Genomic DNA, 25,822 nt, shown 5'->3' with positions numbered 1-25,822 from the left:
TGAATAGGATTGTCTAAGGTAGGGGTCTCCAACCCCCAGGCCGTGGTCCACTATTGGGCTGTGGCCATTTGCAACCGGGCCGCAGGCTGACTCACACACAGGCAGCTCAACTTGTGTGAGCAGCGTCCAGCGCACACGGGGTGCATCTTCCCACCACTCATGCAAATCAAGCTGCGCAGACACTGGTCCACCACTTGCGTGGACTGTTTCCCCTCTCCCCCGCCCCCCCCCCCCCAAGCCAAGCCAGAAAGGTTGGGGATTGCTGGTCTAAGATATGAACCTGGACACCTGCGGGTTAGATCCAGGATCCTTCTATCTCCTTTGGGTAATTATGTGAGCTGAGTGTGTCTGGATCAATGAAATGGTCAAAAAAATTTTTATACCACTTGCCTTCTGGGAAGAAAGTGGCAGTCTACCCTTTCTTAAAAAGTCCTCTCTGAAGCCAACTGTTTTTGACCACTTACCCAATCTATTTCTGGGCAATATTGTTGAAACTGGTGCTAAGTATCCAGCTATATCAAATTGTACGGGAAAAAAAGGATTAATAGGCACATATCCCAGTATCCCTTGATACTATGAATGAGATGGAAATGGTACTGATTGCTTTGATGGTATTTGATGCCATTGAGCACATTATAAAGAGGAGGACTGTTCTGCTTCTACTGGAGAGTAGAAGCTACTGGTAATCAAGGGAAAGCAGTGGTCAGGTATTGTTCTGGGGGGAAGAGGTATGTGCACAGGGCTTGGTGGTTTCCCCCTATTTCAGGGGTGTCAAACTCGCAACGTCACGTGATGTGCCATGACGTATCACGACTTTTTTTCCATTGCCGGCAATGGGGAGGATGCAGTTTCGCCATGACGCATCCAGCTTGCGGACTGGCAGTTTGACACCCCTGCCCTATTTTTTTAGTATCTATATGGAACCATTGAGGGAGAACCAGAGAAGCAACACAGGGCCCTCATGGAGGCTCCTTGTTCACAAATAGTTAGTGGGCAAGAAGGTTAAAAATACTGCCATTGGTACAATTCACATGAGTACAGATCATCCTTGACTTATGAGTGTAATTGAGCCTAGAATTACAGTCATAGATTGTTGCAGTTGTTAATCACTATGTGACTGGACTCAAGTTTACAGCCACTTTTGTGACGATTGTTAAATGAACATGGTGGTCATTATGTGAACGTGGTAGTTGTTAAGAGGACGTGGTGGTCAAGTGAATCCATTTTACCCAAAGGGTTTTTTTAAAAAAAACAAACCCAGAAGTAAACCCCGGAAACTTGCAAAAAACATTGAAAATTGTGGTCATGTGACCGCAGGACACAGCAAACGTCTGTAATGGTAAGCCTGTTGCAAAGCATTTAAAATATAATCACATGACTGTGGGATGGAAGTGGTCTATTGTAATTTTGAAATTGTGTTGGACGCATCTTTGGGGCGGGGCGGAGACTGTCATAACTGAACAGTCACTAAGTGATCAGTCATGCATCTAGGACTACCTATAAATCTACACATTAGATTAGACTCCCTGCATTAATTCCATGCTACATTTTGCATTTAAAACACTACCTTGTGCATTTCAATTTGAGTGTCATGATTCTTGACTCTATGGACAAGCAAATGTGAAATGTTGCAAAACCTGGACTAATATTTGACATTGCCTTCAGATAATAGGCGATAGTACTTCACTCTCCAGGATTTTTTCCCTTGTTGGCCTTGTCATCATAGCTCACAAAAGTACACTCAATGGAAATTAAGGTATTAAAACCAGGTATTAGAGCTGATCTATTTATACACAGATCCTCATTGCAATTAAGGGGAATTAGATTGTTTTCAGTCCATATAAAAGTACACTTTCTGCAATTAACACTTAAATGTGTGGTTTTTAAAAATTAACCAGCCTTAGACCTAAAGATTTGAATTGTATGTTTAAAAAGGCTCTACATCTTTGTTCCATGCAAACTGCAATTGCAGTTTGCTTCTGAAGCAAGTGTCACTTGCAATCAGACACCTTAATTCTAATGCCGGCGGGTGACTCCCAGAGGGAGGGCCTTCTCTGTGGGTGCGCCTGCCCTTTTGAACCAACTTCCTATGGAACTTAGGACTGCCTCCGACCTCCGTTCATTTCGCCGTGACCTAAAAACCTGGCTCTTTGAGCTGTCTGGCCTAGACTGAGGGGTTTTTAATTGGGTTTTAAAGTTTTAACTTTTGGGCTTTAAATTTAATTAATTGTTTTAAATTTATTTTAACTTTTGTATTGTAAGGCTTTAATTGCCCTGTAAACCGCCCTGAGTCCTATGGGAATAGGGCGGTATATAAGTCTAAATAAATAAATAAATAAATAAATAAATAAAAATAATGCATGTAGACGCAGCAGCCCTGTAAACCGCCCTGAGTCCTATGGGAATAGGGCGGTATATAAGTCTAAATAAATAAATAAATAAATAAATAAATAAATAAATAAAATAATGCACGTAGACGCAGCAGATTAGAGCCTGGACTGTGTTAAAACCCCTTACTGCTTACACAAAAATTCAGATGTAATTTGTCTTTCAAAAAACAATATAACCTTGTTTCTATCTTCTAGTCAGCTCTGCTAAATTTACCCGTAAGTTCTTTTTCCTGTACATTTTGAAATAATTAGATGGAGCATTTATGGTAAATTTTAGTTTACTCTCCCTAAAATTACATAATTAGAAGGCTGCTGGCAGACTTTGGACTTGTATATCTCAGAAAAAGTTGAAGTAATCAATCTTCATTTTCTACCCTGTTTAAACATCCTTATATAAAACATTGAAAGGAAATTTTTGAAATATTGTAGTTCAAGTGGTACAACATGAAGTGACACAGATGAAATGTAATTTTGCCCGTTTATTGAAGATAAGTTAAATTTCAACATCCAATATTTTCCAAAATGTAAAAATATTTTATCAAATATTTATTTAAAATGGCAGTTTTTAAAATTTCAAAAGATCTTTGTTCATACATATTTTTAAAAATGCCTTATAGTGAGTTACTTCTAATACTAAAAACTTAGTGACACATCAGCAGTTTTTCCACATACGGTAATAAAAATATCTGTAAAAATGGATATTTCTATGAAATTAACCAGCAAAGAGTTATTTATGATAGATCAGAAGTGACTAGTGCAAAGCTTCCAGACAGATTGCATTGATTTATATAGAAGATTCCCAATACTAAATTTGGAATATTAACAAAAGATGTGCTATACCTTTGTAAAAATGTTTACAACTGCATTAAATGGAAGGATTTTCCCTCCCTACTTAAAAGTTACTTTTGAGGAAATAATCAGAAGAACCCGATTCTTCCCCAGAGCCAGATGCAGAAGTGTCTTCTGACATGCACTCATATTTCACTTTTATTGGCTGCTCCAGGTTCCAGGTAATATGCACATGACAAGAAAGATTCTGTAAAAATAATAAATGACAGGAGTAAGTCTGCTTGGAATAAATCCACTGATTCCAGTAGCATTTCAGAGTGGCTGTAGTCCTAAACCTAATTCCTTGAGTATGAACCTTACTGCATTTAGCAGGATTTGTTTTAGAATAAGCATATATAAAATTATCAAATAAACTATTTTTATACATTTCTTCACTGATTTCAATAAACATCAATTTTCCTACAGGGGGAACAAGTCGACAGACGATGCCATAGCTACTGCTTTACACTCTGTAGCAAGTCATCTTGAGAAACCTGGAAGCTATGTCAGGATGCTTTTTGTTGATTATAGCTTGGCTTTCAACACCATTTTGCTGAGCACTCTCATCGAGAAGCTGACTGACTTGAAATTTTCCCCCTCCATTTGTGATTGGATTCAAGACTTTCTCAGGGACTGGTTACAAACAGTGAGGGTCGGGTCTGCTTTGTCCACCCCCCTGAAGCTTTGCACCGGCTTGCCACAGGGCTGTGTGCTTAGCCCCTACCTGTACTCTTTGTACACATATGACTGTGTATCATCTGACCCATCTACTGCGATAATTAAGTTCGCAGATGATACTACCGTGGTAGGTCTTATTACAGGTGGGGATGAGACAGCATACAGGGCGGAGGTACAAAAACTATCCATATGGTGTTGTAACAACAACTTGCACCTGAACATCGGCAAGACGAAAAAGATGGAGGAAAAAGGAGGAACCTGCCCCATTTTACATGGGGGGGGGGCTGTGTGGAGAGAGTTTCCTCCTTTAAATTTCTGGAAGTCTACCTCTGCGAAGATCTTACCTGGAAAGTTAATAAAACCCAGGTGGCTAGAAAGGCCCAACAGAGACTTCACTTTCTCAGGGTCTTGCGGAAGAACAGGTAGAACAACAGCTAATGACCCTCTTTTACCGGTCTACTAAAGAGAGCGTCCTCTCGTATGGTATTGTGGTTTGGTATGCTGGTCTGACAGCCACGGATAGGAAAGCATTACAGAGGGTGGTGAGCACAGCACAAGACATTGTGGGCTGTCCCCTGACACCACTGGATGACATCGCCAGGGCTCGCTGCCTTGGAAGAGTGAGGAAAATTCTCAGGGAAGACTCACACCCTGGACGGTACCTCTTTACTCTCCTACCATTGGGTAGGAGATATACTGTGGAAGTATAGCCAGCCGTACCAACAGGCTGAAGAACAGCTTTTATCCACGGGCTACCACGGGCTATTAGGTTTTTGAACAGCATATAATTTTATAAACTTTAAGCATGATTGACTTGCGAGGCTGGTGTGTTGTGCAATTAGCTAACATGGTGAAATAAGATGGAGGGTTTGTGTCACTGTAAGTTGGGGGTGGGGGCACAAAGGGAGGCTCAGCCAATCTCAATGTATACATGGTTGTACTCTGACAATAAAGGTTCATTCATTCATAATGTTCTTACAAAATGGATTGGAATGATTATTATAGGGTCACTGGACTTAATTCGCCTAGTGAAACAATACTGCTAAAATAAAAAGCTCACTTATTTTATAAAAATGAAGCTTCCATACCTTTGAGACATCACTATCAATCAAAACGGTGTAGTCAAATTCAAGTGTGTTGTCACGTACCTGGGCAGGAAGGGGAAAAAAAAAGTTGGAATAAAGAAGGTTGGAGAAAATAATTATATTTAAAGAGCATCTTGTTAGCATTCGGGTACTGTGTGCATGCTGAGATCAATATTGTACTGAGTGTGCAGAAATGGCTTATGCTCTTTGGATGTTTCCTGACATTTTAGTAAAACCATCTTTCTTTACAATATCCCATACCTCTAAGTTGTACTCCAAACGTTCTGCCAAACCATCCAAAGTGGGCTGTGGTTTGGTAGTACTTGAACCCTGGAATGTTTTGGTTTTTCCAGTTTGGGGCCAGAACAAAATCCAGAGTGTCAAGGGGCAAGTAGGGCTGGTAACTTTCCTCTTTTTCCACAGGCTCTGTGAACTTGATCAGCATTATCTTCATGTCTTTCTAGTTCTGTCTCTATGTTGTGCTTCAAGCTGCAAACATTGGCAGCTAAGAAAGGTTGCCCTGGAGAGCTTGGGGAATATGTAGGGGTATGGCATGCTATGCCTGAAGCCAAGGAAGTCAACAGTAGCTATCTAACTGGCCCATCACCAGCTCACAAAACTTCCCAGTGTCTTCTTTTCCTTTCCTTACCTTACCTCCTGCTCACTGTCAATGTCCTTGGCTTTCTCTACTCTATAAAATATGTGTTTCATAGAACATAGAGTCATCGGCCTAGAATGGACCTCAGAAATCTTCTATTCCAACTCCCTGCTCAAGGCAGGAGACCTTACACCCTCCCGGTCACATGGTTGTCCAATCTATTCTTGAAACTCTTGGTGTTAAATCTGAACCAAGTCAGAGATTAAAATTATGGAGCCATTGTACTTAATAGGCCACCAGTGTCTTAGAAAGTGAACTTCTAATATCTGACTAGGTCTTAGTCTCATACAACGTATTATACACATTTCTCATTTAGGCATTTATTTAACAGGGGCTCTCCCTGAAACACACTGAACCCAAAACTAAACATAACGGTTCAGCTTAAACATGGTAGGCTTTTTTTTTCCTTCCAAGATGGCGCCTTGCTTGGCTGCGGCTGCTTCAGCTCTCAAAGGTGTGGGGGTTAGTGAGGGAAAAGAATGATCTGGACTAAATTACTTTTTGGAAATAGGGACAACTAAGCAGAGTTGGACTGCTAAACGTCCATATGAATGTCAAACCACACTGGAGTTGAAGAAATTCAGCGCGAAAGGAATGGTGGAGAAAACTGTTCAGGAGAGCCTGCATGGCCTCGGATTACTTTGGAGGAGTAAGATGTGAGAGATCAGCTGCGTTGTCTGGAGGAGCGGAGAGGAAGAAAGGAAATTGCTGGATGTGGAAAAAGCAGCCTGCTCAGGGTTTTGAGCAGCTCAGCATTTCAGGCTGCAGAGGCAGAGGGGAGGAGCAGCCATTTCAGCTGGGAAGTTTCCCTCCGTTGCTGACCATCCTCGTAAGAAGAGGTGGTGTGACTGTAAAAGGAAGCATGGCAAGAATGGAGGCCTAACATCTAGGCTAAAAGCTAGCCCTTACAGAGTGTTTCTTCCATCTATTTTGTTTGCAAATGCTTGCTCCTTAGAACCAAAAATGGATTACTTGAGGCTGGATTTAACAACAAACCAGGAGGTGAGAAATTGCTGTGTCATCATTGCAACAGAAACTTGGTTAAAGCCCTCTGTGCCAGATAGTGCTGTTAGCTTGATGGGATTTTCAACATTTCGGCTGGACAGGAGTTTTAGTGGCAAATCCCGGGGAGGGGGTGTCTGTTTTTATATAAATGACAGATGGTGTAATAAGGCCAAGGTGGTTTCAAGTCTGTGCTCCCCAGATGTGGAGCTTCTGACCATCAAATGCAGACCCTTCTATCTGCCTAGAGAATTCTGTTACCATTATCACAGCTCGCTGTCATACCATCAGTGACTTACAAACTACTCACCCAGAGGGTACATTTATTGCAGTGGGAGACTTTTAACCAAGTGGATTTGACAGCTACCCTGCAACATTTCCATCAATATGTGGACTTTGCAACCAGAGGGGACAATACACTGGATCTTGCTTTTTCCAACATCAAGAATGCTTTCAAAGCTATCCCCCGCCCTCACCTGGGCTCCTCTGACCATCTCTCAATGCTGCTTATTCCAGCATATAGTCAGAGTGAAACCTACAGTAAAGCAGGTGAGGGTTTGGACAGAAGGAGCTATAGAAGCAATACAAGACTGCTTTGAGTGCACAGATTGGGGCATGTTTAAGGAAGCAGCTACTGATAACCAACATACAAATGTTGAGGAGTATGCCACCATGGGGTCTGCATCGATGATGTCTGTGTCCTGAAAAGCATTGTAGTAAGGGCGAATGATAAACCGTGGATGACTTATGAGGTCCGCAAGTTGCTGAAAGCACAGGATGTGGCTTTTAAATCTGGCGACATGCGGGCACTTAGGACAGCCAGAGCAAATCTGAAAAGTCCCATAAAAGGTGCAAAGCAAGCCCACTGCCAGAAAATTCAGAACTTTTTTCAAGACCCTACAAACACCAGGCATATGTGGAAAGGAATCCAGACCATTACAGATTACAAGGTGAATCCACCGAGATGCAAGGATGACACAGACTTCCTAAACAAACTGAATGCATTTTTGGTAGATTTGAGACATCAAATAGCACTCCTGCTAGGAAACCTGTGCCCCATCCTGATGAGCAAGTGCTAAGCTTTGAAGTCACCTCTGTCCGGAAAACACTGAAGTTAACATTCGGAAAGCAGCAGGCCCAGATAACATCCCTGGATGTGTCCTTAGAGATTGTGCAGATGAACTGGCTTGTTCTCACAGATATTTTCAATCTCTCATTGCGGCAGGCAGTGGTCCCATCATGTTTTAAGACAGCCATCATCTTGCCAGTGCTAAAAAAGTCCACAATTACAAGGCCTCAATGATTATTGTCCAGTTGCACTGACATCCACCATTATGAAATGCTTTGAGAAGCTGATAAAGGACTTTATTGTATCTAGCCTCCCACCAGCATTTGACCCGCTTCAGTTTGCCTACCGACCAAATCGCTCTATGGAGGATGCTATCTCTTCCGTTCTCCATCTGAGCTTGAAGCACTTAGAGGAAAGAAATACTCATGTGCGTTTGTTGTTTGTCGACTTCAGTTCAGCGTTTAACACAATCATTCCCCAGCATCTAGTAGACAAACTGGGCCTTTTAGGCTTAAACACCCCTTTGTGCAACTGGATTCTTGATTTTCTTACCAACAGGCCCCAATATGTGCGAGCTGGAACAAATACCTCTAATACCATTTTCTTGAGCACAGGTTCTCCTCAGAGCTGCATCCTAAGTCCGCTGCTGTTCACCCTGTTGACCCATGACTGTTGTGCTAGGTTTGCCACCAACCATATTGTGAAGTTTGCAGATGATACAACAGTAGTGGGCCTTATTCATGATGATAATGAGGAAGCTTACCACAAGGAAGTTGAGGGGCTGGTGAACTGGTATAAGGAAAACAGCCTAGTTTTAAATACCAGAAAAACCAAAGAGATCATTACTGATTTCAGAAAAGGCAGGCACAGCCACACTTCTCTGTGCATTAATGATTCACCTGTGGAGATGGTTCCCAGCATCAAATTCCTGGGTGTGCAGCTAACGAGTAGCCTGGTTTGGTCACTCAACAGTGAGAAACTGGTGAAGCGGGCACAGCAGCGCCTGCACTTTCTGCGTCGCATGAGAAAACCTCAACTTCCTTCCCCTGTTCTGACCACTTTCTACAGGGGAACGATCGAGAACATCCTGTCATACAGCATCACAGTCTGGTTTGGAAGCATCACTGCTTCAGACAGGAAGGTGGTGCAGAGAGTGGTGAGGATGGCCGAAAAGATCATTGGCAGTTCCTCCCATCCAGGACATAGCACAGAAGTATTGCTTCAGCAGGGTCCGTAAGATTATCTGGGACACTACTCATCCTCTTCACAACCTGTTTTCCTTGTTACCTTCTGGGAGGAGGCTTCGTGGTATCCAAAGCAGAACATCCAGATTCAGCCATAGTTTCATTCCATACAGCATTAACCTTGTGAACTCTCAAGCTTTCTCCTTCCGTTATATATTCAAGTTGGACAGTATTTAATATTTTATTGTTATGTATATGTAGGGGTGTGGGTCTATACATATGTTGTATATAGTATGTTTAAATGTGTGTTATGTACGTGTTTCACTTTGAGAGCAGGCAACTAAATTTCATTTTTTGATGTGTGCCGTTGTGCCCACAGTAAAAAATGACAATAAAGATTATCTCTTATCTAAAATGGATTGTTGTTCAGTGCAACTACTAATTAATTAAATAGGCCTGTGGTTTTATGTATAGCTTTTCTTGTCACTTACCCATTTCTTTGCATCTTTGATTTCCCTCATGACATAACCCACATTTTCAGTTGATTCCTTCCATGCAATGTAACTGCTGCCAATGTTGGCGAAATATTTTAATTCATCTGCTGATGATGTGCCTGAAGGAGATGAGAGGAACAAAATGGAGAGAAAGGAATAAAGGAAGTAATATTACTATAAGGAGGCCCACCTTATTAGGAGGCGAGCTACATTTGAGGGGCTTGTCACCTGTATCTTGCAAGCTCAAGATTGTCTCACGCAGAGTCAAAAGATAATTTTATCAGCAAATATTATTATATTTTATTAAGAGGCAGAGATGCTGCAAATGAGTTGCAAACACCCACTCACCTCTTGGATGAAGTTGGAGATACATCTTGGTTAGCATTTATATCATCTCCAATAAGTGTCACCTTTGCAAAACTCCAATGGAAAAGTGTGATTTACAAAACAAAGTCAGAACTGTTCATTATTTGGGAACAGAGTCAAAATACTATACACATGGATGTGGTTGCATCAGTATATTTGTGTGTTGTTTTTAAAAGGCTAGACTGCTAATCAAATTAATAATCCAGTACAGGGAATGCCTGACTTACAACCAGTCACTTATTGACTGTTCTGTCTTACGACAGACCCTCCCCAAAAGGTACTTATGACCCAGGCCCAAAGTTACGTTCATTGCAGCATCCTGTGGTTGTTCACCTTTATGACCAACTGCAGAGATGCTTGCTTATTTCACTCCCCCATCCTGGCCAGCCGGGTCCCTAAAAGCATTACGCATGTTTTGCCACCCCGTTGGTACTGGTCCCCATCTCCTATCACTGATCACTCAGCTTTTGAAGATCTCCAAAGCTAAGAGGAAGACAGGCCACTCCATTGCTCAGCCACATGGCACAATCCCACAAGTGATGTGTTTTTCTGAGTGAGGCTGGCAAAGCTAAGGCTAGCATTAGTGAAGGAAACCAAGAGCTTCACCAGCACTATTTTTCACTCAGAAAAATAGTGGGATTGTGCCACACGGCCCGATCTTCTGAGCTCTGGAGACCTTCAAAAAGTAACAGTGATTGGTGACAGCTGACGGGGAGGAGGCCCAAATGGTTGTAAGGACCCCAAGGGGTGGGAAGTGGAGCAGGGAGTACATCAAAGGGCAGGGAATGGGCTTGGGAAACCACAGGCAGGTGGGCTTGTGCCAGAATTAGGCTTCCCAGAGTCTTCCCCACCTGAGTCACCCAGGTTCAAGGGGGGGGGAATGTTGTTAAGTGAGACAGTTCACTTAACGGCCTTCCTGACTTTCAACCATAATGGGCAAGTTCCATAACTCAAGGACTACCTGTAGTCAGCTTTTGGATATTTACATCTGCTGGATCAACACTGAAAGTAAGGGAGCATCTTAGATCGAGAACCTGTTGCCTGGTTTTAGTAAATTAAAGATATAACATGCTAATTTTGGTTAGTTTTAATCTCACAATTTTTTACAGCTTAGCGCATTCTGTAAAATCAGATCATTTGGTCAATTCATTGCTTAATGTATTGTGTGAATCTAGAAATTGATTAATTAGGGGAGAAGCATGCAGTCCTGAGTGCTTATGAAAAATTCCCTGCCCAGGATGTACCTTGAAGTTTTTTATATAGGCTGTAGTCCTCCTCCTTGATTTGATCTCTATCTTTGTTGTCTGTGCAACTGATTTCAATCACTGGCTTAGATGTTTTCTTCCGGTAGAGTATAGTTGCACTGCATTTCCCTAGGTTTTGCTTTAAAACAAACAAACAAACAAAAAAAGTGGGGTTATTTTCTTCCAAACTTCCTTGCTATGTTCTCCTTCTGTCCAGATCCAGCAGCAGATTGTGAAAAAGACAAAAAGCAGTCCTCAGGGCAAAGACAAGGTACAAGGCAAAAGGCAGATCTCAAGGCTAGGCAAAGCAAAAGGCAGAAGGCAGCCCTCAAGGCAAGGCAAGGCAAAGCAAAAGGCACAAATCAAAGCTGGGGGAGTGTAAGCCAAAACAAACAATTGTTCCTGGCATAGACTAACTCCCCATGGCTTCTCTTTAAGTCACTCTACTCCAGGTGTTCCTTGTAAGGAAGAGTGGGGCAACCTTTTCCTGAGTAGTCTTGCACCCTTCTTAGCTTGCCTACACTACATTCTCTGTGTCCTTGGATCCAGTGGGGAAGGCAGCTGTTCCTCTTCAGAGGGATCTGCTGCCTATCAGCACCTCTGCCTGTCAGCAGCCAATCCTCCCCTGTGTCTGTGAAGGCAGGCAGCTCTCCGTCTGATTGACCACCTCCCCCAATGCCTGAGGGTCCTGGGACAGCAGCATCCTCAGCCCCTGGCCTCTCCAGACATGGCAAGAGAGTCGTGCCATCTCTGTCAGATGGTCCTGATTCCTCCTCCTCCTCCTCCTCCTCCTCCCCTTCCTCTTCTGAACCGGGCTCTGATGGGACCAGGACACTCTGCTATAGGTATAGAAGCTCCTGCCAGAGTAACCAGGGTTCTATTTGCACTACTTCTTCCAAAAAGATGCCAAAAGATGGAGGGAAATTCAAGCATAATGTAGTAAGAAAAATGTAGCTTTGTCAGAGATAGATACATGGAAAGGAAGGTAAGCTTTCATGGAATTAAATCATACAACTTCTCCACTCACTATCCCATATTTCCGGGCAGCAAATATTGCTACAACAGTATCCCCACAGTCATTTAATGGAGGCATCTAACTAGCAATCAATCACTGCCGCTTGGACAGGCATGGACTGCATTCTTCTGATCAGCAGTGGCACAGAATGTGGGTAAGGATGTCTTCTGCCCCTTGGATTGGGAGTGGAAGGGGGCAATATGAAGTGATTCCATGGTCTTTATCTATCTCACAGCTCCCGCTTTGCTGGGTGTCTCGGGGCCCAGCGGAGTGCTAAGGATACCCAGCATCACTTCTCTGCCCTTGGCTGACCAAATGATTCACTGGAGGACCTGCCTTAGAGTCTAGAGACTATGGGAGTCTGGATGGGAAATGACAGGTTCAGCTTAATCCTAGCAAGACTGTGGATATTAAAGTCCCAGGCAGCCAAGGATTTGCCATCTCTTGTTCTGGATGAGGTTCTACTGCCCTAAGCTAGAACTGATGCACATTCTGGGTATCCTCCTGGACTGGCAGCTCCCATTCAAGGACTAGCTGGCAGCCATGGCCAGGAAGGTTTTTGCACAACTTCATCTTATATTTTCTTTCCTAGCCTCAGAGTTTCTGCTCAAAATCATCTCTCAAGTGGATGACTTCAATGCACTCCACATGGCGCTGCTGCAGTTAGTGCAGATGCTTTGATGTTGACAACTATGAAAATGCCTCTGGGTGAACATGTTAAAGCTCTTCTCTGTGAGCTACATTGCTTTTTTCTTGTTCCATATGTGCCGGTTGTCATAAACAAAGCCTTTCGTGGTACAGAGTTAGGTTATCTCCCCCACTTGTTTCTTCCTACCCAATTAGATCCAACAGAAAAAGCATTCTGCAGGTCCTGTCACTGAAGAACGTCAACTTTTGGGATTCTATCATGTGGAACGCCATTCCTCCCAAGATTAGATTTCCTCAACCTTGTCAGATTTTCACACGGCCCTTAAGACATAGTTATATTCCCAAACATGGGATTGGAGTGGGGGTGGGGGTGGGAAACTTGGGTTGTACTATACTGTTTAGATTTAGTTTCTCAGCTGCTGCATGTATTGTTGTGCTTTATTTATCAAGCTTGTATGTCACCCATCTCACCAGAGGCAACTCTAGGCAGCTTACAGACATTGGATAAAATGCAAAATAAAACAATAAATAAAGATCTTAAATTTAAAAATCGAATTAAAATCAAACTAAGCAGTATGGAGAGGGAGGCCACAAAGTGCGCACAGAGAGGAGATGGGGTGTTATCTACTCCATTAGCCACCTTCAACATGCCACATCCCCATTAGGGCCACAGGCCAATTGGCAGAACAAGGTCTTCAGGCCCTTTCGGAAGGCCAAAAGGGTGGGAGCAAATCTCACCCAGGAGGCAAGATGTTCTAGAGGGCGAAAGCCACAGCAGAAAAGGCTCTTCTTCTGGATCCTGCCAGCTGAAATTCCATGGATGAAGGGGTCTGCAGCATGTCCCTTCTGCCAGCATGAGTGGGGCAGGCTAATCCCACTGGCATGAGGCGATTTCTCAGATAGCCTGGACCCATGTCCTAAAGGGCTTTTTTAAGCCCATGTTTTGCATTGTTTTTATATACTGTAAGCTGCCCAGAGTTGCTATATGAGATGTGTGGCTATGTAAATCGGATGGATGGATAGATGGATGGATGGATATTGCTCAGCTATACAATAAGGAGCCACTCTATCCAAGCACTCAATGGCATTTGCTAAGATATGATACTGAACAAAGCAGATATCATAGCTGGTTTTTGGTACATTGATGCCAGAAAAAAAATTCTATTGCAGAAATAGCTAAGGAGAGCAATCCACTTACCCCAGTTTGAATGTGTTTTGTATAAAAGCGCACAGAGTACTGATGTCCAACTCCTGGGATATTCTGCAAGACATATAAAGTAGAGTTACACTTCACATATGTGTGGCACATACAGCACAAACACCCTTTAAAGTGGCAGATCATTAAAAAAAACCCTATATAGGATCTATGCTATACTCCTGTTGGGTATGGCTTTTCTATCATTTCAGGAATCTTAGCAAAACTGTATGTTGTTGCCCTCTGGAATCAGCTCCCTGTTGAGCTCCGGATGGCTCCCGACCTTCACTCTTTCCGCCACGACCTGAAGACTTGGCTATTTGAACTTGCCAGCCTGGACTGAGGGACTGGGTTTTTAGATTTTAGATTTTACATTTTAGAACATGTTTTATTGTTTAGGGCTACTTGGTTTAATTTATTTTAATTTTTGTATATTATGTGTTGTATATAGTGTTTTAATTGCCCTGTACACCGCCCTGAGTCTTTCGGGAGAGGGGCGGTATATAAATAATAATAATAATAATAATAATAATAATAATAATAATAATAATAATAATAATAATAATAACAACAACAACAACAACAACAACAATAATAATAATATAATGAGTCTTTTGTGTTCTGTGCCTGTCATTCTAAGAAAAAAAATATTTCAGTATTCTCAAACAGGTCCTGCATTAATTTTGTAATGAAATTAGAATGATGAATAGCTAATGTAAGCATTTTGTTGTTGTTGTTAGTTGCAAAGTCATGTCCGACCCATCGCAACCCCGTGGACAACGTTCCTCCAGGCCTTCCTGTCCTCTACCATCTTCTGGAGTCCATTTAGGCTCATGCCTACTGCTTCAGTGAATCCATCCAGCCACCTTATTCTCTGTTGACCCCTTCTTCTCTTGCCCTCAACCTTTCCCAGCATTAGGCTCTTCTCCAGTGAGTCCTTTCTTCTCATTAGGTGGCCAAAGTATTTGAGTTTCAACTTCAGGATCTGGCCTTCTAAAGAGCAGTCAGGGTTGATCTCCTCTAGGACTGACCAGTTTGATCTCTAAATCTATGTAATGAAGATCCATCATGTATTTGTTCCCTACCAGTTTTACCTTCTGAAAAATTCCTGGAACTTTGTATTCAAGGAAGTGATCTCATTTTTACAGACTTGTGTAATACTTAGGGTTGCTTCAGCATTACAGTACAGATAGTCCTTGACTTACCACCACAACTGGACCCAATTTCTGGCCATATGTCATTATGGTCATAAGTCAAACATCCATGTGACCAGATCTGATTTTATGTCATTTTTTGTGGTAGTTCTTAAGTGAATGATGGCAGTCATAAATGCAAAGCTGTTCTTCTGAATGGCCTTTTTTTGCCAGAAACAAGAAAAAAACACAGCAAATTGCCATCAATTCCAATCACGTGACTGTGGGATTGGGTTGTAAAGATGAACTAGATGCCAAATATCCAAGTACAGTCATGTACATTTGAGTACTTGGGGGCTCTTTGTGTGGCATGACGTTTTAGGACTCCAGATTGATGGAGGCAATATGCTGACACTGTAAAACCAAACAGAGTGCTGTAAAGCAGGGATCCTCAACCTTGGCCACTTTAAGACTTGTGGACTTCTGTCCACAAGTCTTAAAGTGGCCAAGGTTGAGGACCCCTGCTCTAAAGCACTATAGGGTGCTATATAAGTCTAGGTGCTATTGCTATTGCTATCTTGGAGACATACATCTGGAAGAAAGTAGTCAAGTGACTGAATCTACCTCCTTTACTCAGTGCAGGAAGCCAGAGTGTGGCTGTCTAGCAATCTTGAGCATGTAGAAGGAAAGCCTATGACTATCTCAATCCCACTGTCAAATTGCTCTGTCAGAAAGTTTTTTCCAAGATTGCATCAGACCCTGCTTTCCTGTAACTTAAAACCACTCTTCTATGCCCTGTACTCTGGAACTGAAGAACAGCCATCTATGGGTCAGCCTGTCAGATATCTGAGTATAATCCTGCCTCCCTTATGCTGAATTACAACAAGTGTCTATTTCAGAGCAATTTTGGAGTATCATCTCCAGCAAAGTATTCCCAGTACTGTCCTTACATGTTCTCTGGAGCCAGCCAAAGATGCGTTTATTCTCCTAGGCCTTTTAATAATGTTAATCTGACTGTGATCTTAAAACATTTTATTGCTGCTTTTCTTTTATGTTATTGTTCAAAACGCTGCTTTTATTTTGGATGGTGCATTTGATTTGTAACATCTTAATATTAATTGTTTTAACCTACTGTTTTAAATCACAAGTGCAATTTTTATTTAAAGAGTTTCTTTTTATGTGAAAGAGTATATAAACATTTTAAATAAACAGCCCTCCCTCAACTGTCTTTTCTCAAGGGTAAACCATTTCTTCAATCTCTGTTCAGGTGGTTTATATTCTTGTGCCCTAATCATCTTCAGTACTCTTTTCCTAATCTGATCCAAATTTCCCTAAATTCTTCCTAAAGTGCAGTGCTAGATCTGGGCATGGTATTTCACATATCATGATGACCAAAGCAGAATTATTACTTCTTGTTATTAAACTTCAGTTAACATAGCGTAAAATTGAAAATAATGAGGAGTGGGCTCAAGATTGATCACTGCAATATTTCATTTATTGAAATGAAAATGGTATTTGTCAAATATTCAGTCCTGCCTTTTCATACAGCTAATCACAATTTTAGGCTCTCCCCCCCCGCTTTTATGTGACAGTCCTGTCATGTGCATTCCAAAACAGCACCCACAATTGCAAGAGCTGCTTTTGAAAATTAAAAATGTGAAGACACTCTCAAGTCAAGCTTATCTCCTGGTGACCACATCCATGAAGTTTTCCCGATGGCATCACTCCAAGCTTTCTTTTGTTTTGTTTTTCAACTTGTCAATCTCATCTAAGCCCTGGAACTTCTATATGGTTTCCTATCTAAGTATACTCAGATATGTCCCTGCTTAACTCCAGAGAAAAGTGAAGGAAACTGTTAGTGGCAGTTCAGTGGATTTGCCTTATGCAATCAGATTTCCTCACAGTGGAAACAATAAAGGGAAACCCTGCCCAAATACAGCCCAAGAACAGTCATACAAGCAGCAGATTTAATCTATTGCAGCAAAATCAGTCCAAGGCCTTGAATCAAACATGAGCATATCTATGGCTGTCCTATGTTTGGCTTGCTGGGGCTGCAATGAGTGAAGAGGAATTGTCTTGGGCCGCATATAAAATATGTAATATAATTAATGTATATAAATATCGCTAACAATCACATAATGCTAAAAGTTTACGGTCTTGTGGGGTTTGTACCGAGGTGCTTCTGGGTTGAAAGAATTAGGCGATGACATCACCGTTGCCTGGGGGATGCCCAGTTGGGGGATGCTTTCATGTCCCTGGCAGGAGCTGGTGTGAAGGATGGGTGCTCACCCCATCCCATGACAGCACTCTGGTATTGAACAAAGGCCTGCTGCGTGTCAATCCAATCTCCTAACTACATGAGCTACTCTGCTCCTTGTTTGATTTCAGTAAACGCACCAAAATAAACCCTAATAGTAACCAAAAAACAACTTTTTTCAAACACATGAAATGAGCTGAATAGTATTGTGAAGAATATTTTGGAGAGATCAAAATTCTTTCGTGGTTAGCCAAGAAACATAAAATAATAAAGCAAGGCTCACGTCCACCAAGTTTTTCTAGCCCAAGCAAATATAAAAGATACAGAATTTTTATAATTCCCAACATTTTTTGCAGAACATGCATGAAAAAAGCAGCTGAAACTCAACAAGCGTCAGAATCCATTTATATCACATTCATAAATGTATGTTTAAAACATTATCCCCCCCCATGGATTCTGCCATCTCCCGAGGAAGAAGGAGCGCATGTGGATTCAGCCTGCCTTAGGTTACGGTATTTCAAAGACCAAGGGAAATCTTTTGAACTGGGGGAACAAAAGGGAGGGTTAGAGAAGAAGGCGTCTGGCCTGTGTCTTCATTTAATTCTGTAGAGGAAGAAGGCAATAACCATAAAGATTCGAAGTTCCTTTTTTCCCACGAAAGGGATGTGTGGGAACAGCCATTTTTTGGCCTCTCAACCTTCAGCTTTCCCAAATGTTTCTTATCGGCCTCTACGTGAATTACAGTGATGAGCACACTCTCCTGGTTCACACAGAATGGCATGTGGGAGGTTTGGGAAACGCTATGATAAAGCTTTCACATATATCTTTTAGTATCTTGTTTTTGTAATGATCTCATAGGCACCTGAGTAGTTCTCACTATGTATCCTATTATCACTATGTACCGTATATACTTGAGTATAAGCCGAATTTTTCAGCCCACTTTTTGGGCTGAAAAATTCCACTTCGGCTTATACTCCAGTCAACAAAAAAAACTTACCGAGGACTTGTGCGCGGCCGAGGCTTTGGTGCTTCCGGGATTGCGCGCACCTCTCCCAAGCAGCCGCCGTCCGGAGACCTGCCGAAGTTTGGGGAGGTTTGGGGAGGTGCGGGCGCACCTCCCCAAACCTCCCCAAACGTCGGCAGGTCTCCGGATCTCCGTGCCTTGCCTGCCTGCTTCTTTCCGCTGCGGAAAGAAGCAGGCAGGCAGGTCACGGAGATCCGGAGACCTGCTGACGTTTGGGGAGGTTTGGGCACCTCCCCAAACCTCCCCAAACTTCGGCAGGTCTCCGGATCTCCGTGCCTTGCCTGCCTGCTTCTTTCCGCTGCGGAAAGAAGCAGGCAGGCAGGTCACGGAGATCCGGAGACCTGCTGACGTTTGGGGAGGTTTGGGCACCTCCCCAAACCTCCCCAAACGTCGGCAGGTCTCCGGATCTCCGTGCCTTGCCTGCCTGCTTCTTTCCGCAGCGGAAAGAAGCAGGCAGGCAAGGCACGGAGATCCCGAGACCTGCCGACGTTTGGGGAGGTTTGGGGAGGAGATCCGGAGACCTGCTGACGTTTGGGGAGGTTTGGGCACCTCCCCAAACCTCCCCAAACGTCGGCAGGTCTCCGGATCTCCGTGCCTTGCCTGCCTGCTTCTTTCCGCAGCGGAAAGAAGCAGGCAGGCAAGGCACGGAGATCCCGAGACCTGCCGACGTTTGGGGAGGTTTGGGGAGGAGATCCGGAGACCTGCTGACGTTTGGGGAGGTTTGGGCACCTCCCCAAACCTCCCCAAACGTCGGCAGGTCTCCGGATCTCCGTGCCTTGCCTGCCTGCAGGCAGGCAAGGCACGGAGATCCGGAGACCTGCCGACGTTTGGGGAGGTTTGGAGAGGTGCCCAAACCTCCCCAAACGTCAGCAGGTCTCTGGATCTCCGTGACCTGCCTGCCTGCTTCTTTCCGCAGCGGAAAGAAGCAGGCAGGCAAGGCACGGAGATCCCGAGACCTGCCGACGTTTGGGGAGGTTTGGGGAGGAGATCCAGAGACCTGCTGACGTTTGGGGAGGTTTGGGCACCTCCCCAAACCTCCCCAAACGTCGGCAGGTCTCCGGATCTCCGTGCCTTGCATGCCTGCTTCTTTCCGCTGCGGAACAAAGCAGCCTGAACGAAGCAGGCTGCTTCTTTCCGCTGCGGAAAGAAGCAGCCTTCTTTCCGCAGCGGAAAGAAGCAGCCTGCCTGCTTCTTTCCGCTGCGGAACGAAGCAGCCTGAACGAAGCAGGCTGCTTCTTTCCACTGCGGAAAGAAGCAGCCTTCTTTCCGCAGCGGAAAGAAGCAGCCTGCCTGCTTCTTTCCGCTGCGGAACGAAGCAGCCTGCCTGCTTCTTTCCGCTGCGGAACGAAGCAGCCTGCCTGCTTCTTTCCGCTGCGGAACGAAGCAGCCTGAACGAAGCAGGCTGCTTCTTTCCACTGCGGAAAGAAGCAGCCTTCTTTCCACAGCGGAAAGAAGCAGCCTGCCTGCTTCTTTCCGCTGCGGAACGAAGCAGCCTGAACGAAGCAGGCTGCTTCTTTCCACTGCGGAAAGAAGCAGCCTTCTTTCCGCAGCGGAAAGAAGCAGCCTGCCTGCTTCTTTCCGCTGCGGAACGAAGCAGCCTGAACGAAGCAGGCTGCTTCTTTCCACTGCGGAAAGAAGCAGCCTTCTTTCCGCAGCGGAAAGAAGCAGCCTGCCTGCTTCTTTCCGCTGCGGAACGAAGCAGCCTGCCTGCTTCTTTCCGCTGCGGAACGAAGCAGCCTGAACGAAGCAGGCTGCTTCTTTCCGCTGCGGAAAGAAGCAGCCTTCTTTCCGCAGCGGAAAGAAGCAGCCTGCCTGCTTCTTTCCGCTGCGGAACGAAGCAGCCTGCCTGCTTCTTTCCGCTGCGGAACGAAGCAGCCTGAACGAAGCAGGCTGCTTCTTTCCGCTGCGGAAAGAAGCAGCCTTCTTTCCGCAGCGGAAAGAAGCAGCCTGCCTGCTTCTTTCCGCTGCGGAACGAAGCAGCCTGAACAAAGCAGGCTGCTTCTTTCCACTGCGGAAAGAAGCAGCCTTCTTTCCGCAGCGGAAAGAAGCAGCCTGCCTGCTTCTTTCCGCTGCGGAACGAAGCAGCCTGAACGAAGCAGGCTGCTTCTTTCCGCTGCGGAACGAAGCAGCCTGCCTGCTTCTTTCCGCTGCGGAACGAAGCAGCCGGCGGCGGAGGCTTGCAGAACGGCGGATCGGCTTATACTCAAGTCACCAACTTTTTCCAGTTTTTGGGGGTGAAATTGGGGGTCTCGGCTTATACTCGAGTCGGCTTATACTCAAGTATATACGGTATCCTATTTTTTTAGATTGATGGGGTTTATGTAATGTTGTATTTGGTATTCAGGAAGAGGAGGGGAATAAAAGTTCAGCGGGCAGTTGCTCAGGAGGTTTTTTGGTGAGACGAGGCTGCCTGGCTGGTTCAGAGCATCTCTATCAACCCGGGTCTGAATTCTTTTCTCTACTGGATGACATGAAGTAAAATGATGGGGGCTGACCAAATGGGGTTGAGGGAAGGTGGGTTGAACCGGGAACCCTTTATAAAGTTTCAATTTGTAAAACAATACTAAGTCCTGTCTTGTATTTCCACAACCAACTATGTCCTAGTAAAAATTCCTTTTGGACGAGAACTTACTCCAAGAGTTTTTGTTTTCCTAAGACGTGGATTGGGGTGGGTCCAGAACACAAGTATTTTGAACGCATAAAACTGTGGTGCATTTACTTTTTTGTTTTAAATCAAGGAATGGCATTTTCCTCAGAAGAATAACTTCAGTGCACATTGCCTTCAAAAACAAACATCTGATGAGAAGGAAATTTTAACAAATATTCTTTTTCAGTTTTGGCCAGGCAGTAGGTTTGTTTTGTAAAACATTTCAGAGATTGCTTACTTTTATCTTTTCTTCTTCTGTAAACATAAAAACAAAATATCTCAAAGTCTTTGCTGCTTGCTTCAAAATGTTTCTAAAGAGAGTTTATATAATATTGTGTAGGTTATTGCAAAATAAAAAAGATACACAGGCAGAGATTACAACCTGAAAGTGATTTTAAGTGCAGCATTTCTTAACCACCCGGATAAGGTTGACACTTAAGACTCTGATATTTTTATAAAGCTGGATATGAAGGATGGAGATATGACTAAAATTCACAATTATTTTTCTGATTATGGTCATATTGCATTAGCCCATTAACCCACTTGGTTGGGGTTGGTATATTTTTGAATCCAAGCAACAGCAGTTTAAACCATGATTAAACAAACCATAGCTTAGCACTATGTGACAACCCATCTTTCCACCCTCCTACTTTCAAATTACAACATTTTTGGAAGATTTAATAAACACTAGGGACAGTTTACTTCATGCTGACATCACAATATTGCTTTACTATAGTTTGCTAAATAAAGACAAAGTATAAACTTAGATGACAGTTTCATATGTGGTACTGATTTGCTGTCTCTTACTGGTAGGGATATATGTTTCTGGAATCCTAAGAAGGTAGAGTGTTGGTTTATTCTGCTTCTAGAAAAACCTTTTTTTCTGCACAGGATGGAGACATAATTACATTAATTACATTCCCAAACTAAGTTTAATGCTTAAAGTTTAATTTTCCCCTGTGTTCCAACTATTGTTTAATCAGCAAAGAAGAAGAAAAAGTGACTTACTGGCTGAAAGGCTAGGCACACTATTCAGCCTTCCCTTAACTAATTCCTTTTAGATCACTGTTTCTCAACCTCAGCAATTTTAAGATGTGTGGACTCTCAAAATTCCCTAGCCAGCATTTCTATTAGAATGTGTTAGGCCAACTGTGTTAATTAGATTACAACTCCTTTTGGCCGGGGTTGCTGGGAGTTCTGGAGTTCTAATGGGTGGAAAAAGTTCAAATAATGTGACCAACCAGGTATGAACCCAGGTTTAACAACTAGGTGATCTAGCAGCTTTTAATAAGCTGTGGGAACTGGTCTTAAGATGACTTGTCTAGAGATTGTGGTGACTCACCTAAAATCTATGGTAATGTCCACCCATTCAGGATTAAAATAAAATAAAGGATCCTTTATAGGTCAGTAGTATTACCAGTGCTTAGGAAGAGTGGAATTCTCAGAGATGAAGCGCAGAATGAAGGAAATGCCATCACATTGGGTTTATTGCTTCCAGCTCTATTCTATTTTATTCTATTCATGAAGGCTCATCCCATTATGGCCCAGTAAAGGATGCTGGCTGGTTTTGATAGTCCTAAGATTTTATCTGAGCCTCCAGACTGTTTGGTGTGGAGTCAGCAAAAAGTAATCACCTCACCTGACTTCTTACCTCTAATCTGCTGAAAGACAGATAGGACTAAGATTTTAAGATTAAATACCTTCAAGAAAAAGACTTCTCTTTTCCAGTTAAATTGGGGTGTGTGTGTTATTTATAAGAGTATCAATGTAATTATTTTATTTAAATGTATTGGTCACCTAACTCTAGTGGGTTGTAGGTGGGATGCAAAATTAGGGAAAACACTTAAAAATAATATAGTTGTTAATATCACTCTACATGTTGATAGTAATTTATGCAGTAAATTATTGCAATCACTGCTGCTAGCATGTTTATTCTAATGTTGTTTTGTTAACAATGTTAGCCACTTAAAAGTCAAACATGGGGCTCAGATTTAAGCATGATTTTCATCAGGTGACTAAGTCTCACAAAGTACTCTTTTCCGCCTTAGCCACATTCATTTCTAAGCATATTGTTTGCAAAAGGGAGGTTAATGAAAGGACATCACAATGTTCTTCGTGTAAGAACTCCGTTATTTGAATAAGCAGATGTGCTACTCTCTCCCCCATCTCCATGCTTATTCTCCACTTACCATGTTGCTTAAGACTTGCAAATGAAAAGTCAAACAAGGACATTTAAGCCCCACAACTGATCAGTGGGTACAATTCTTATCAAGGGCACTCTGCATTTTCTCAGTAGTGGATTCAGCAAGGCAGTCACCCCATGATTATCTTACATATTAAAATAAATTGGATTGGAAGAAGATAAACCTAATTTTAAAACTGAAGGAAGAAACAACCTGTGGTATGTCGAAGAGACTGTCTGGATAGCTGTAAATGCAGAGAATCTGCAAGCTCTAGTAATAAAAGTCAAGGAGCACAGTAAAAAAGTAAAAAAAATTCTGAGCCAATGGCAACAGATAGCACAACCAGCCTTAGAATTGAAATGGAGATATCAAAGTGGTTGGTAGTTTCTGTCTTTTAGGATCAACCATCAACAGAAAAAGAACAAGAAATATGCCACAGACTAACACTTGGTAAACCAGCCATAAAGCCTTGGAAAAGATGTCTAGATGCCATGATGTACCAAAACTTTACCTACAAAGATCAGAATCATGCAAGTGATGGTATTTTCTGTGACGCTCACAGATGCAAATGGAAGTCCATGTGGAAGCAAAAATTGGGACTTTGAAGATGAGTATTGGCCCTTTTGAACTTTGGTGTTGGAAGAAGATTCTTGAGAATACTTGGACAGCTAATAAAACAAATGGATTATCAGCCCAGAATTGTCATTAGAGGCATCAATGAACAGGCTCACTTCAGACCCAATATGTGAAGATCTAGTTCTCTAGGAAAGGATTAAATGCTTGGAAGAGTGAAAAGAAAGACAACCAGCGACAATACAGCGCACTGTTGAAAAACCAAGTTAGGGACAGATCATCCTGGAGAAAATCTTCATCTGCATGGTAAGTAAGATTCAACACCAACTTGACCGCACATAACCAATCACATAACTGGAAAACCCTTCTTTTTTTTAACAAGGAGCAAAGAATGAAGTCATTCTTCCTTCCTATTGGGTTGGTGTTGGGGGGGGGGGGCTTGCTGTCACTAGTTCAACCTCAGCCATACTCCCCAAAGTGATCTCCCCTTCCCAATCCTCAGTTCCTCAGGGCATCAGATTGTCAGATCTGTCTTTCCCAAAGAGAAGTTTATGCCAGGCTAGTCAGATGCGTTTTGTCTTTTTCAGGCAGTCAAACATTACACAGAATTCCACCAAGGAACGAAATCGAGAAATCGAAGTTCGTTTGGGGGAGTGAGGAGGGGGAGAGGTTTAAAGAGACCAATTTTCCTAAGGAAATATACAGGACGTTCGTTGTTGAGGAAAGCTGGTAACTTTCTTCTCCTTGCAAATTCCTCGAAGCAGAAAACAGAACAACAGAACTGGAAGGGACCTTTTGAGGTCTTCTAGTCCAACCCCCTGCTTAAGCAGAACCGATCCCATTCCGGACAAAAGCCAGTCTTTAAGAGATGCCTAAGGCCCCTTTTCGCAGCCCCCTCTCGCAATTTTGGCGGGGTGGGGGGGGGGAGAGAGCTGTGCGTAAGGAAACTGGAGAGGGCCAGTGGGAAACACGTGCCGAGAGGATTTCCTTCCCCGCCGCCGTTAGCTCCAAGGCGGGATCTTGGACTCTTTTTTTTCCCCTCCCTTACCTACCCTGACCGAGGTCTTGTCGAGGAAGACGACGCTCCGGAGATAGCTGGGCGAGCCCTGGTGGTAGTTGAGATAGTGGGTGGCCGTCTGGGCGACCCGCATAAACTGCGACGGGGAGACCTGGAACTTCGCCTGGGGAAGAAGCAGCAGCTGCTGCCCCGGGTCGCGGCCGGCGCTCGCTCGAGCCGAGCAGAACACGGGCAGCAGGAGGAGAACGACCGCCGCCATCCGAGACATCCTAGAGACGAGACCGGCTGAAGGGCAGGCGCGGAGCTGGACCGGCGCGGACGCCGCCCAGATTAAAGTAGCGCCCCAGAGGCCCGGCCCCCTCCCTGGCCAGCCTCCAGCCCCGCCGAGGAGCCGCCCTTCTGGGCAGCGCCCCCTCCTTCCTCTCTCGGCCTTCGCTGTCCTTTCGCCGCTGTCTTACTTACCCCGAGCCAAACCGAGGGCGGCTCTCCCCCCACCACCAGGAATGGAGAAGACCGGCTGTCCAGCAGACTTTCCCCGGCCAGATTGCTCTCCACACCTGTGCGACTTGTACATCCAGGGTTCTTCTTTGTAGCCCGGTAAAGCAGGCGCCGTTTATCCCTCGCCCCTGCTTGAAAGGGCCACTAGCTCGGTGTTAGAGGCTCACCTGCCTGGTTCTGGTGCCGATCTTTTCATTTTCCCCCCAAGGAAAACTTTAGAACTTCAAATATGCCTTCCTTTTTCTCTCTCATCTTTTCTATTTCCCTCCAGGTTTATTGTTATGATTTGTGTTGCACATAGCCAACAAAATATTTAATAGAATAGAATAGAATAGAATTAATAGAATAGAATAGAATAGAATAGAATAGAATAGAATAGAATAGAATAGAATAGAATAGTAGAGTTGGGAGGGACCTTGTAGGTCATCTAGTCCAACCCCCCCAAGCAGGAGACCCTACACCATTTCTGACAGATGGCAGTCCAGTCTCTTCTTGAAAGCTTCCAGTGATGAAGCTCCCACAAATTTCTGAAGGCAATCTGTTCCCTTGGTTGATTGTTCTCACTGTCAGAAAAATTCTCCTTATTTCTAGGTTGAATCTCTCCCTGACCAGTTTCCATCTGTTATTCCTTGT

General features: G+C 43.7%; 2 protein-coding genes across 2 annotated transcripts in view; one reads left to right on the top strand and one right to left on the bottom strand.

Annotated features, from left to right (window-relative positions):
- MLF1 (myeloid leukemia factor 1) overlaps nt 1-25,822 on the top strand; it is a 152,232-nt gene that overhangs the window by 72,755 nt on the left and 53,655 nt on the right. The window lies entirely within an intron of this gene.
- LOC310641040 (ovocalyxin-32-like) lies at nt 2,835-25,031 on the bottom strand. Its single transcript, XM_083363689.1, has 6 exons — nt 24,726-25,031; nt 13,860-13,922; nt 10,999-11,137; nt 9,386-9,507; nt 4,985-5,044; nt 2,835-3,426 (listed from the first exon to the last, which is right to left on the bottom strand). Exons 1-6 carry the CDS (start codon nt 24,957-24,959, stop codon nt 3,283-3,285), a joined length of 762 nt encoding a protein of 253 aa, XP_083219815.1. The 5' UTR covers nt 24,960-25,031; the 3' UTR covers nt 2,835-3,282.

This window comes from Vipera ursinii, assembly GCF_947247035.1.
Source record: "Vipera ursinii genome assembly, chromosome: 5".
Classification (NCBI taxonomy): Eukaryota; Metazoa; Chordata; class Lepidosauria; order Squamata; family Viperidae; genus Vipera; species Vipera ursinii.
This window is presented reverse-complemented; position numbering and strand designations above follow the sequence as displayed.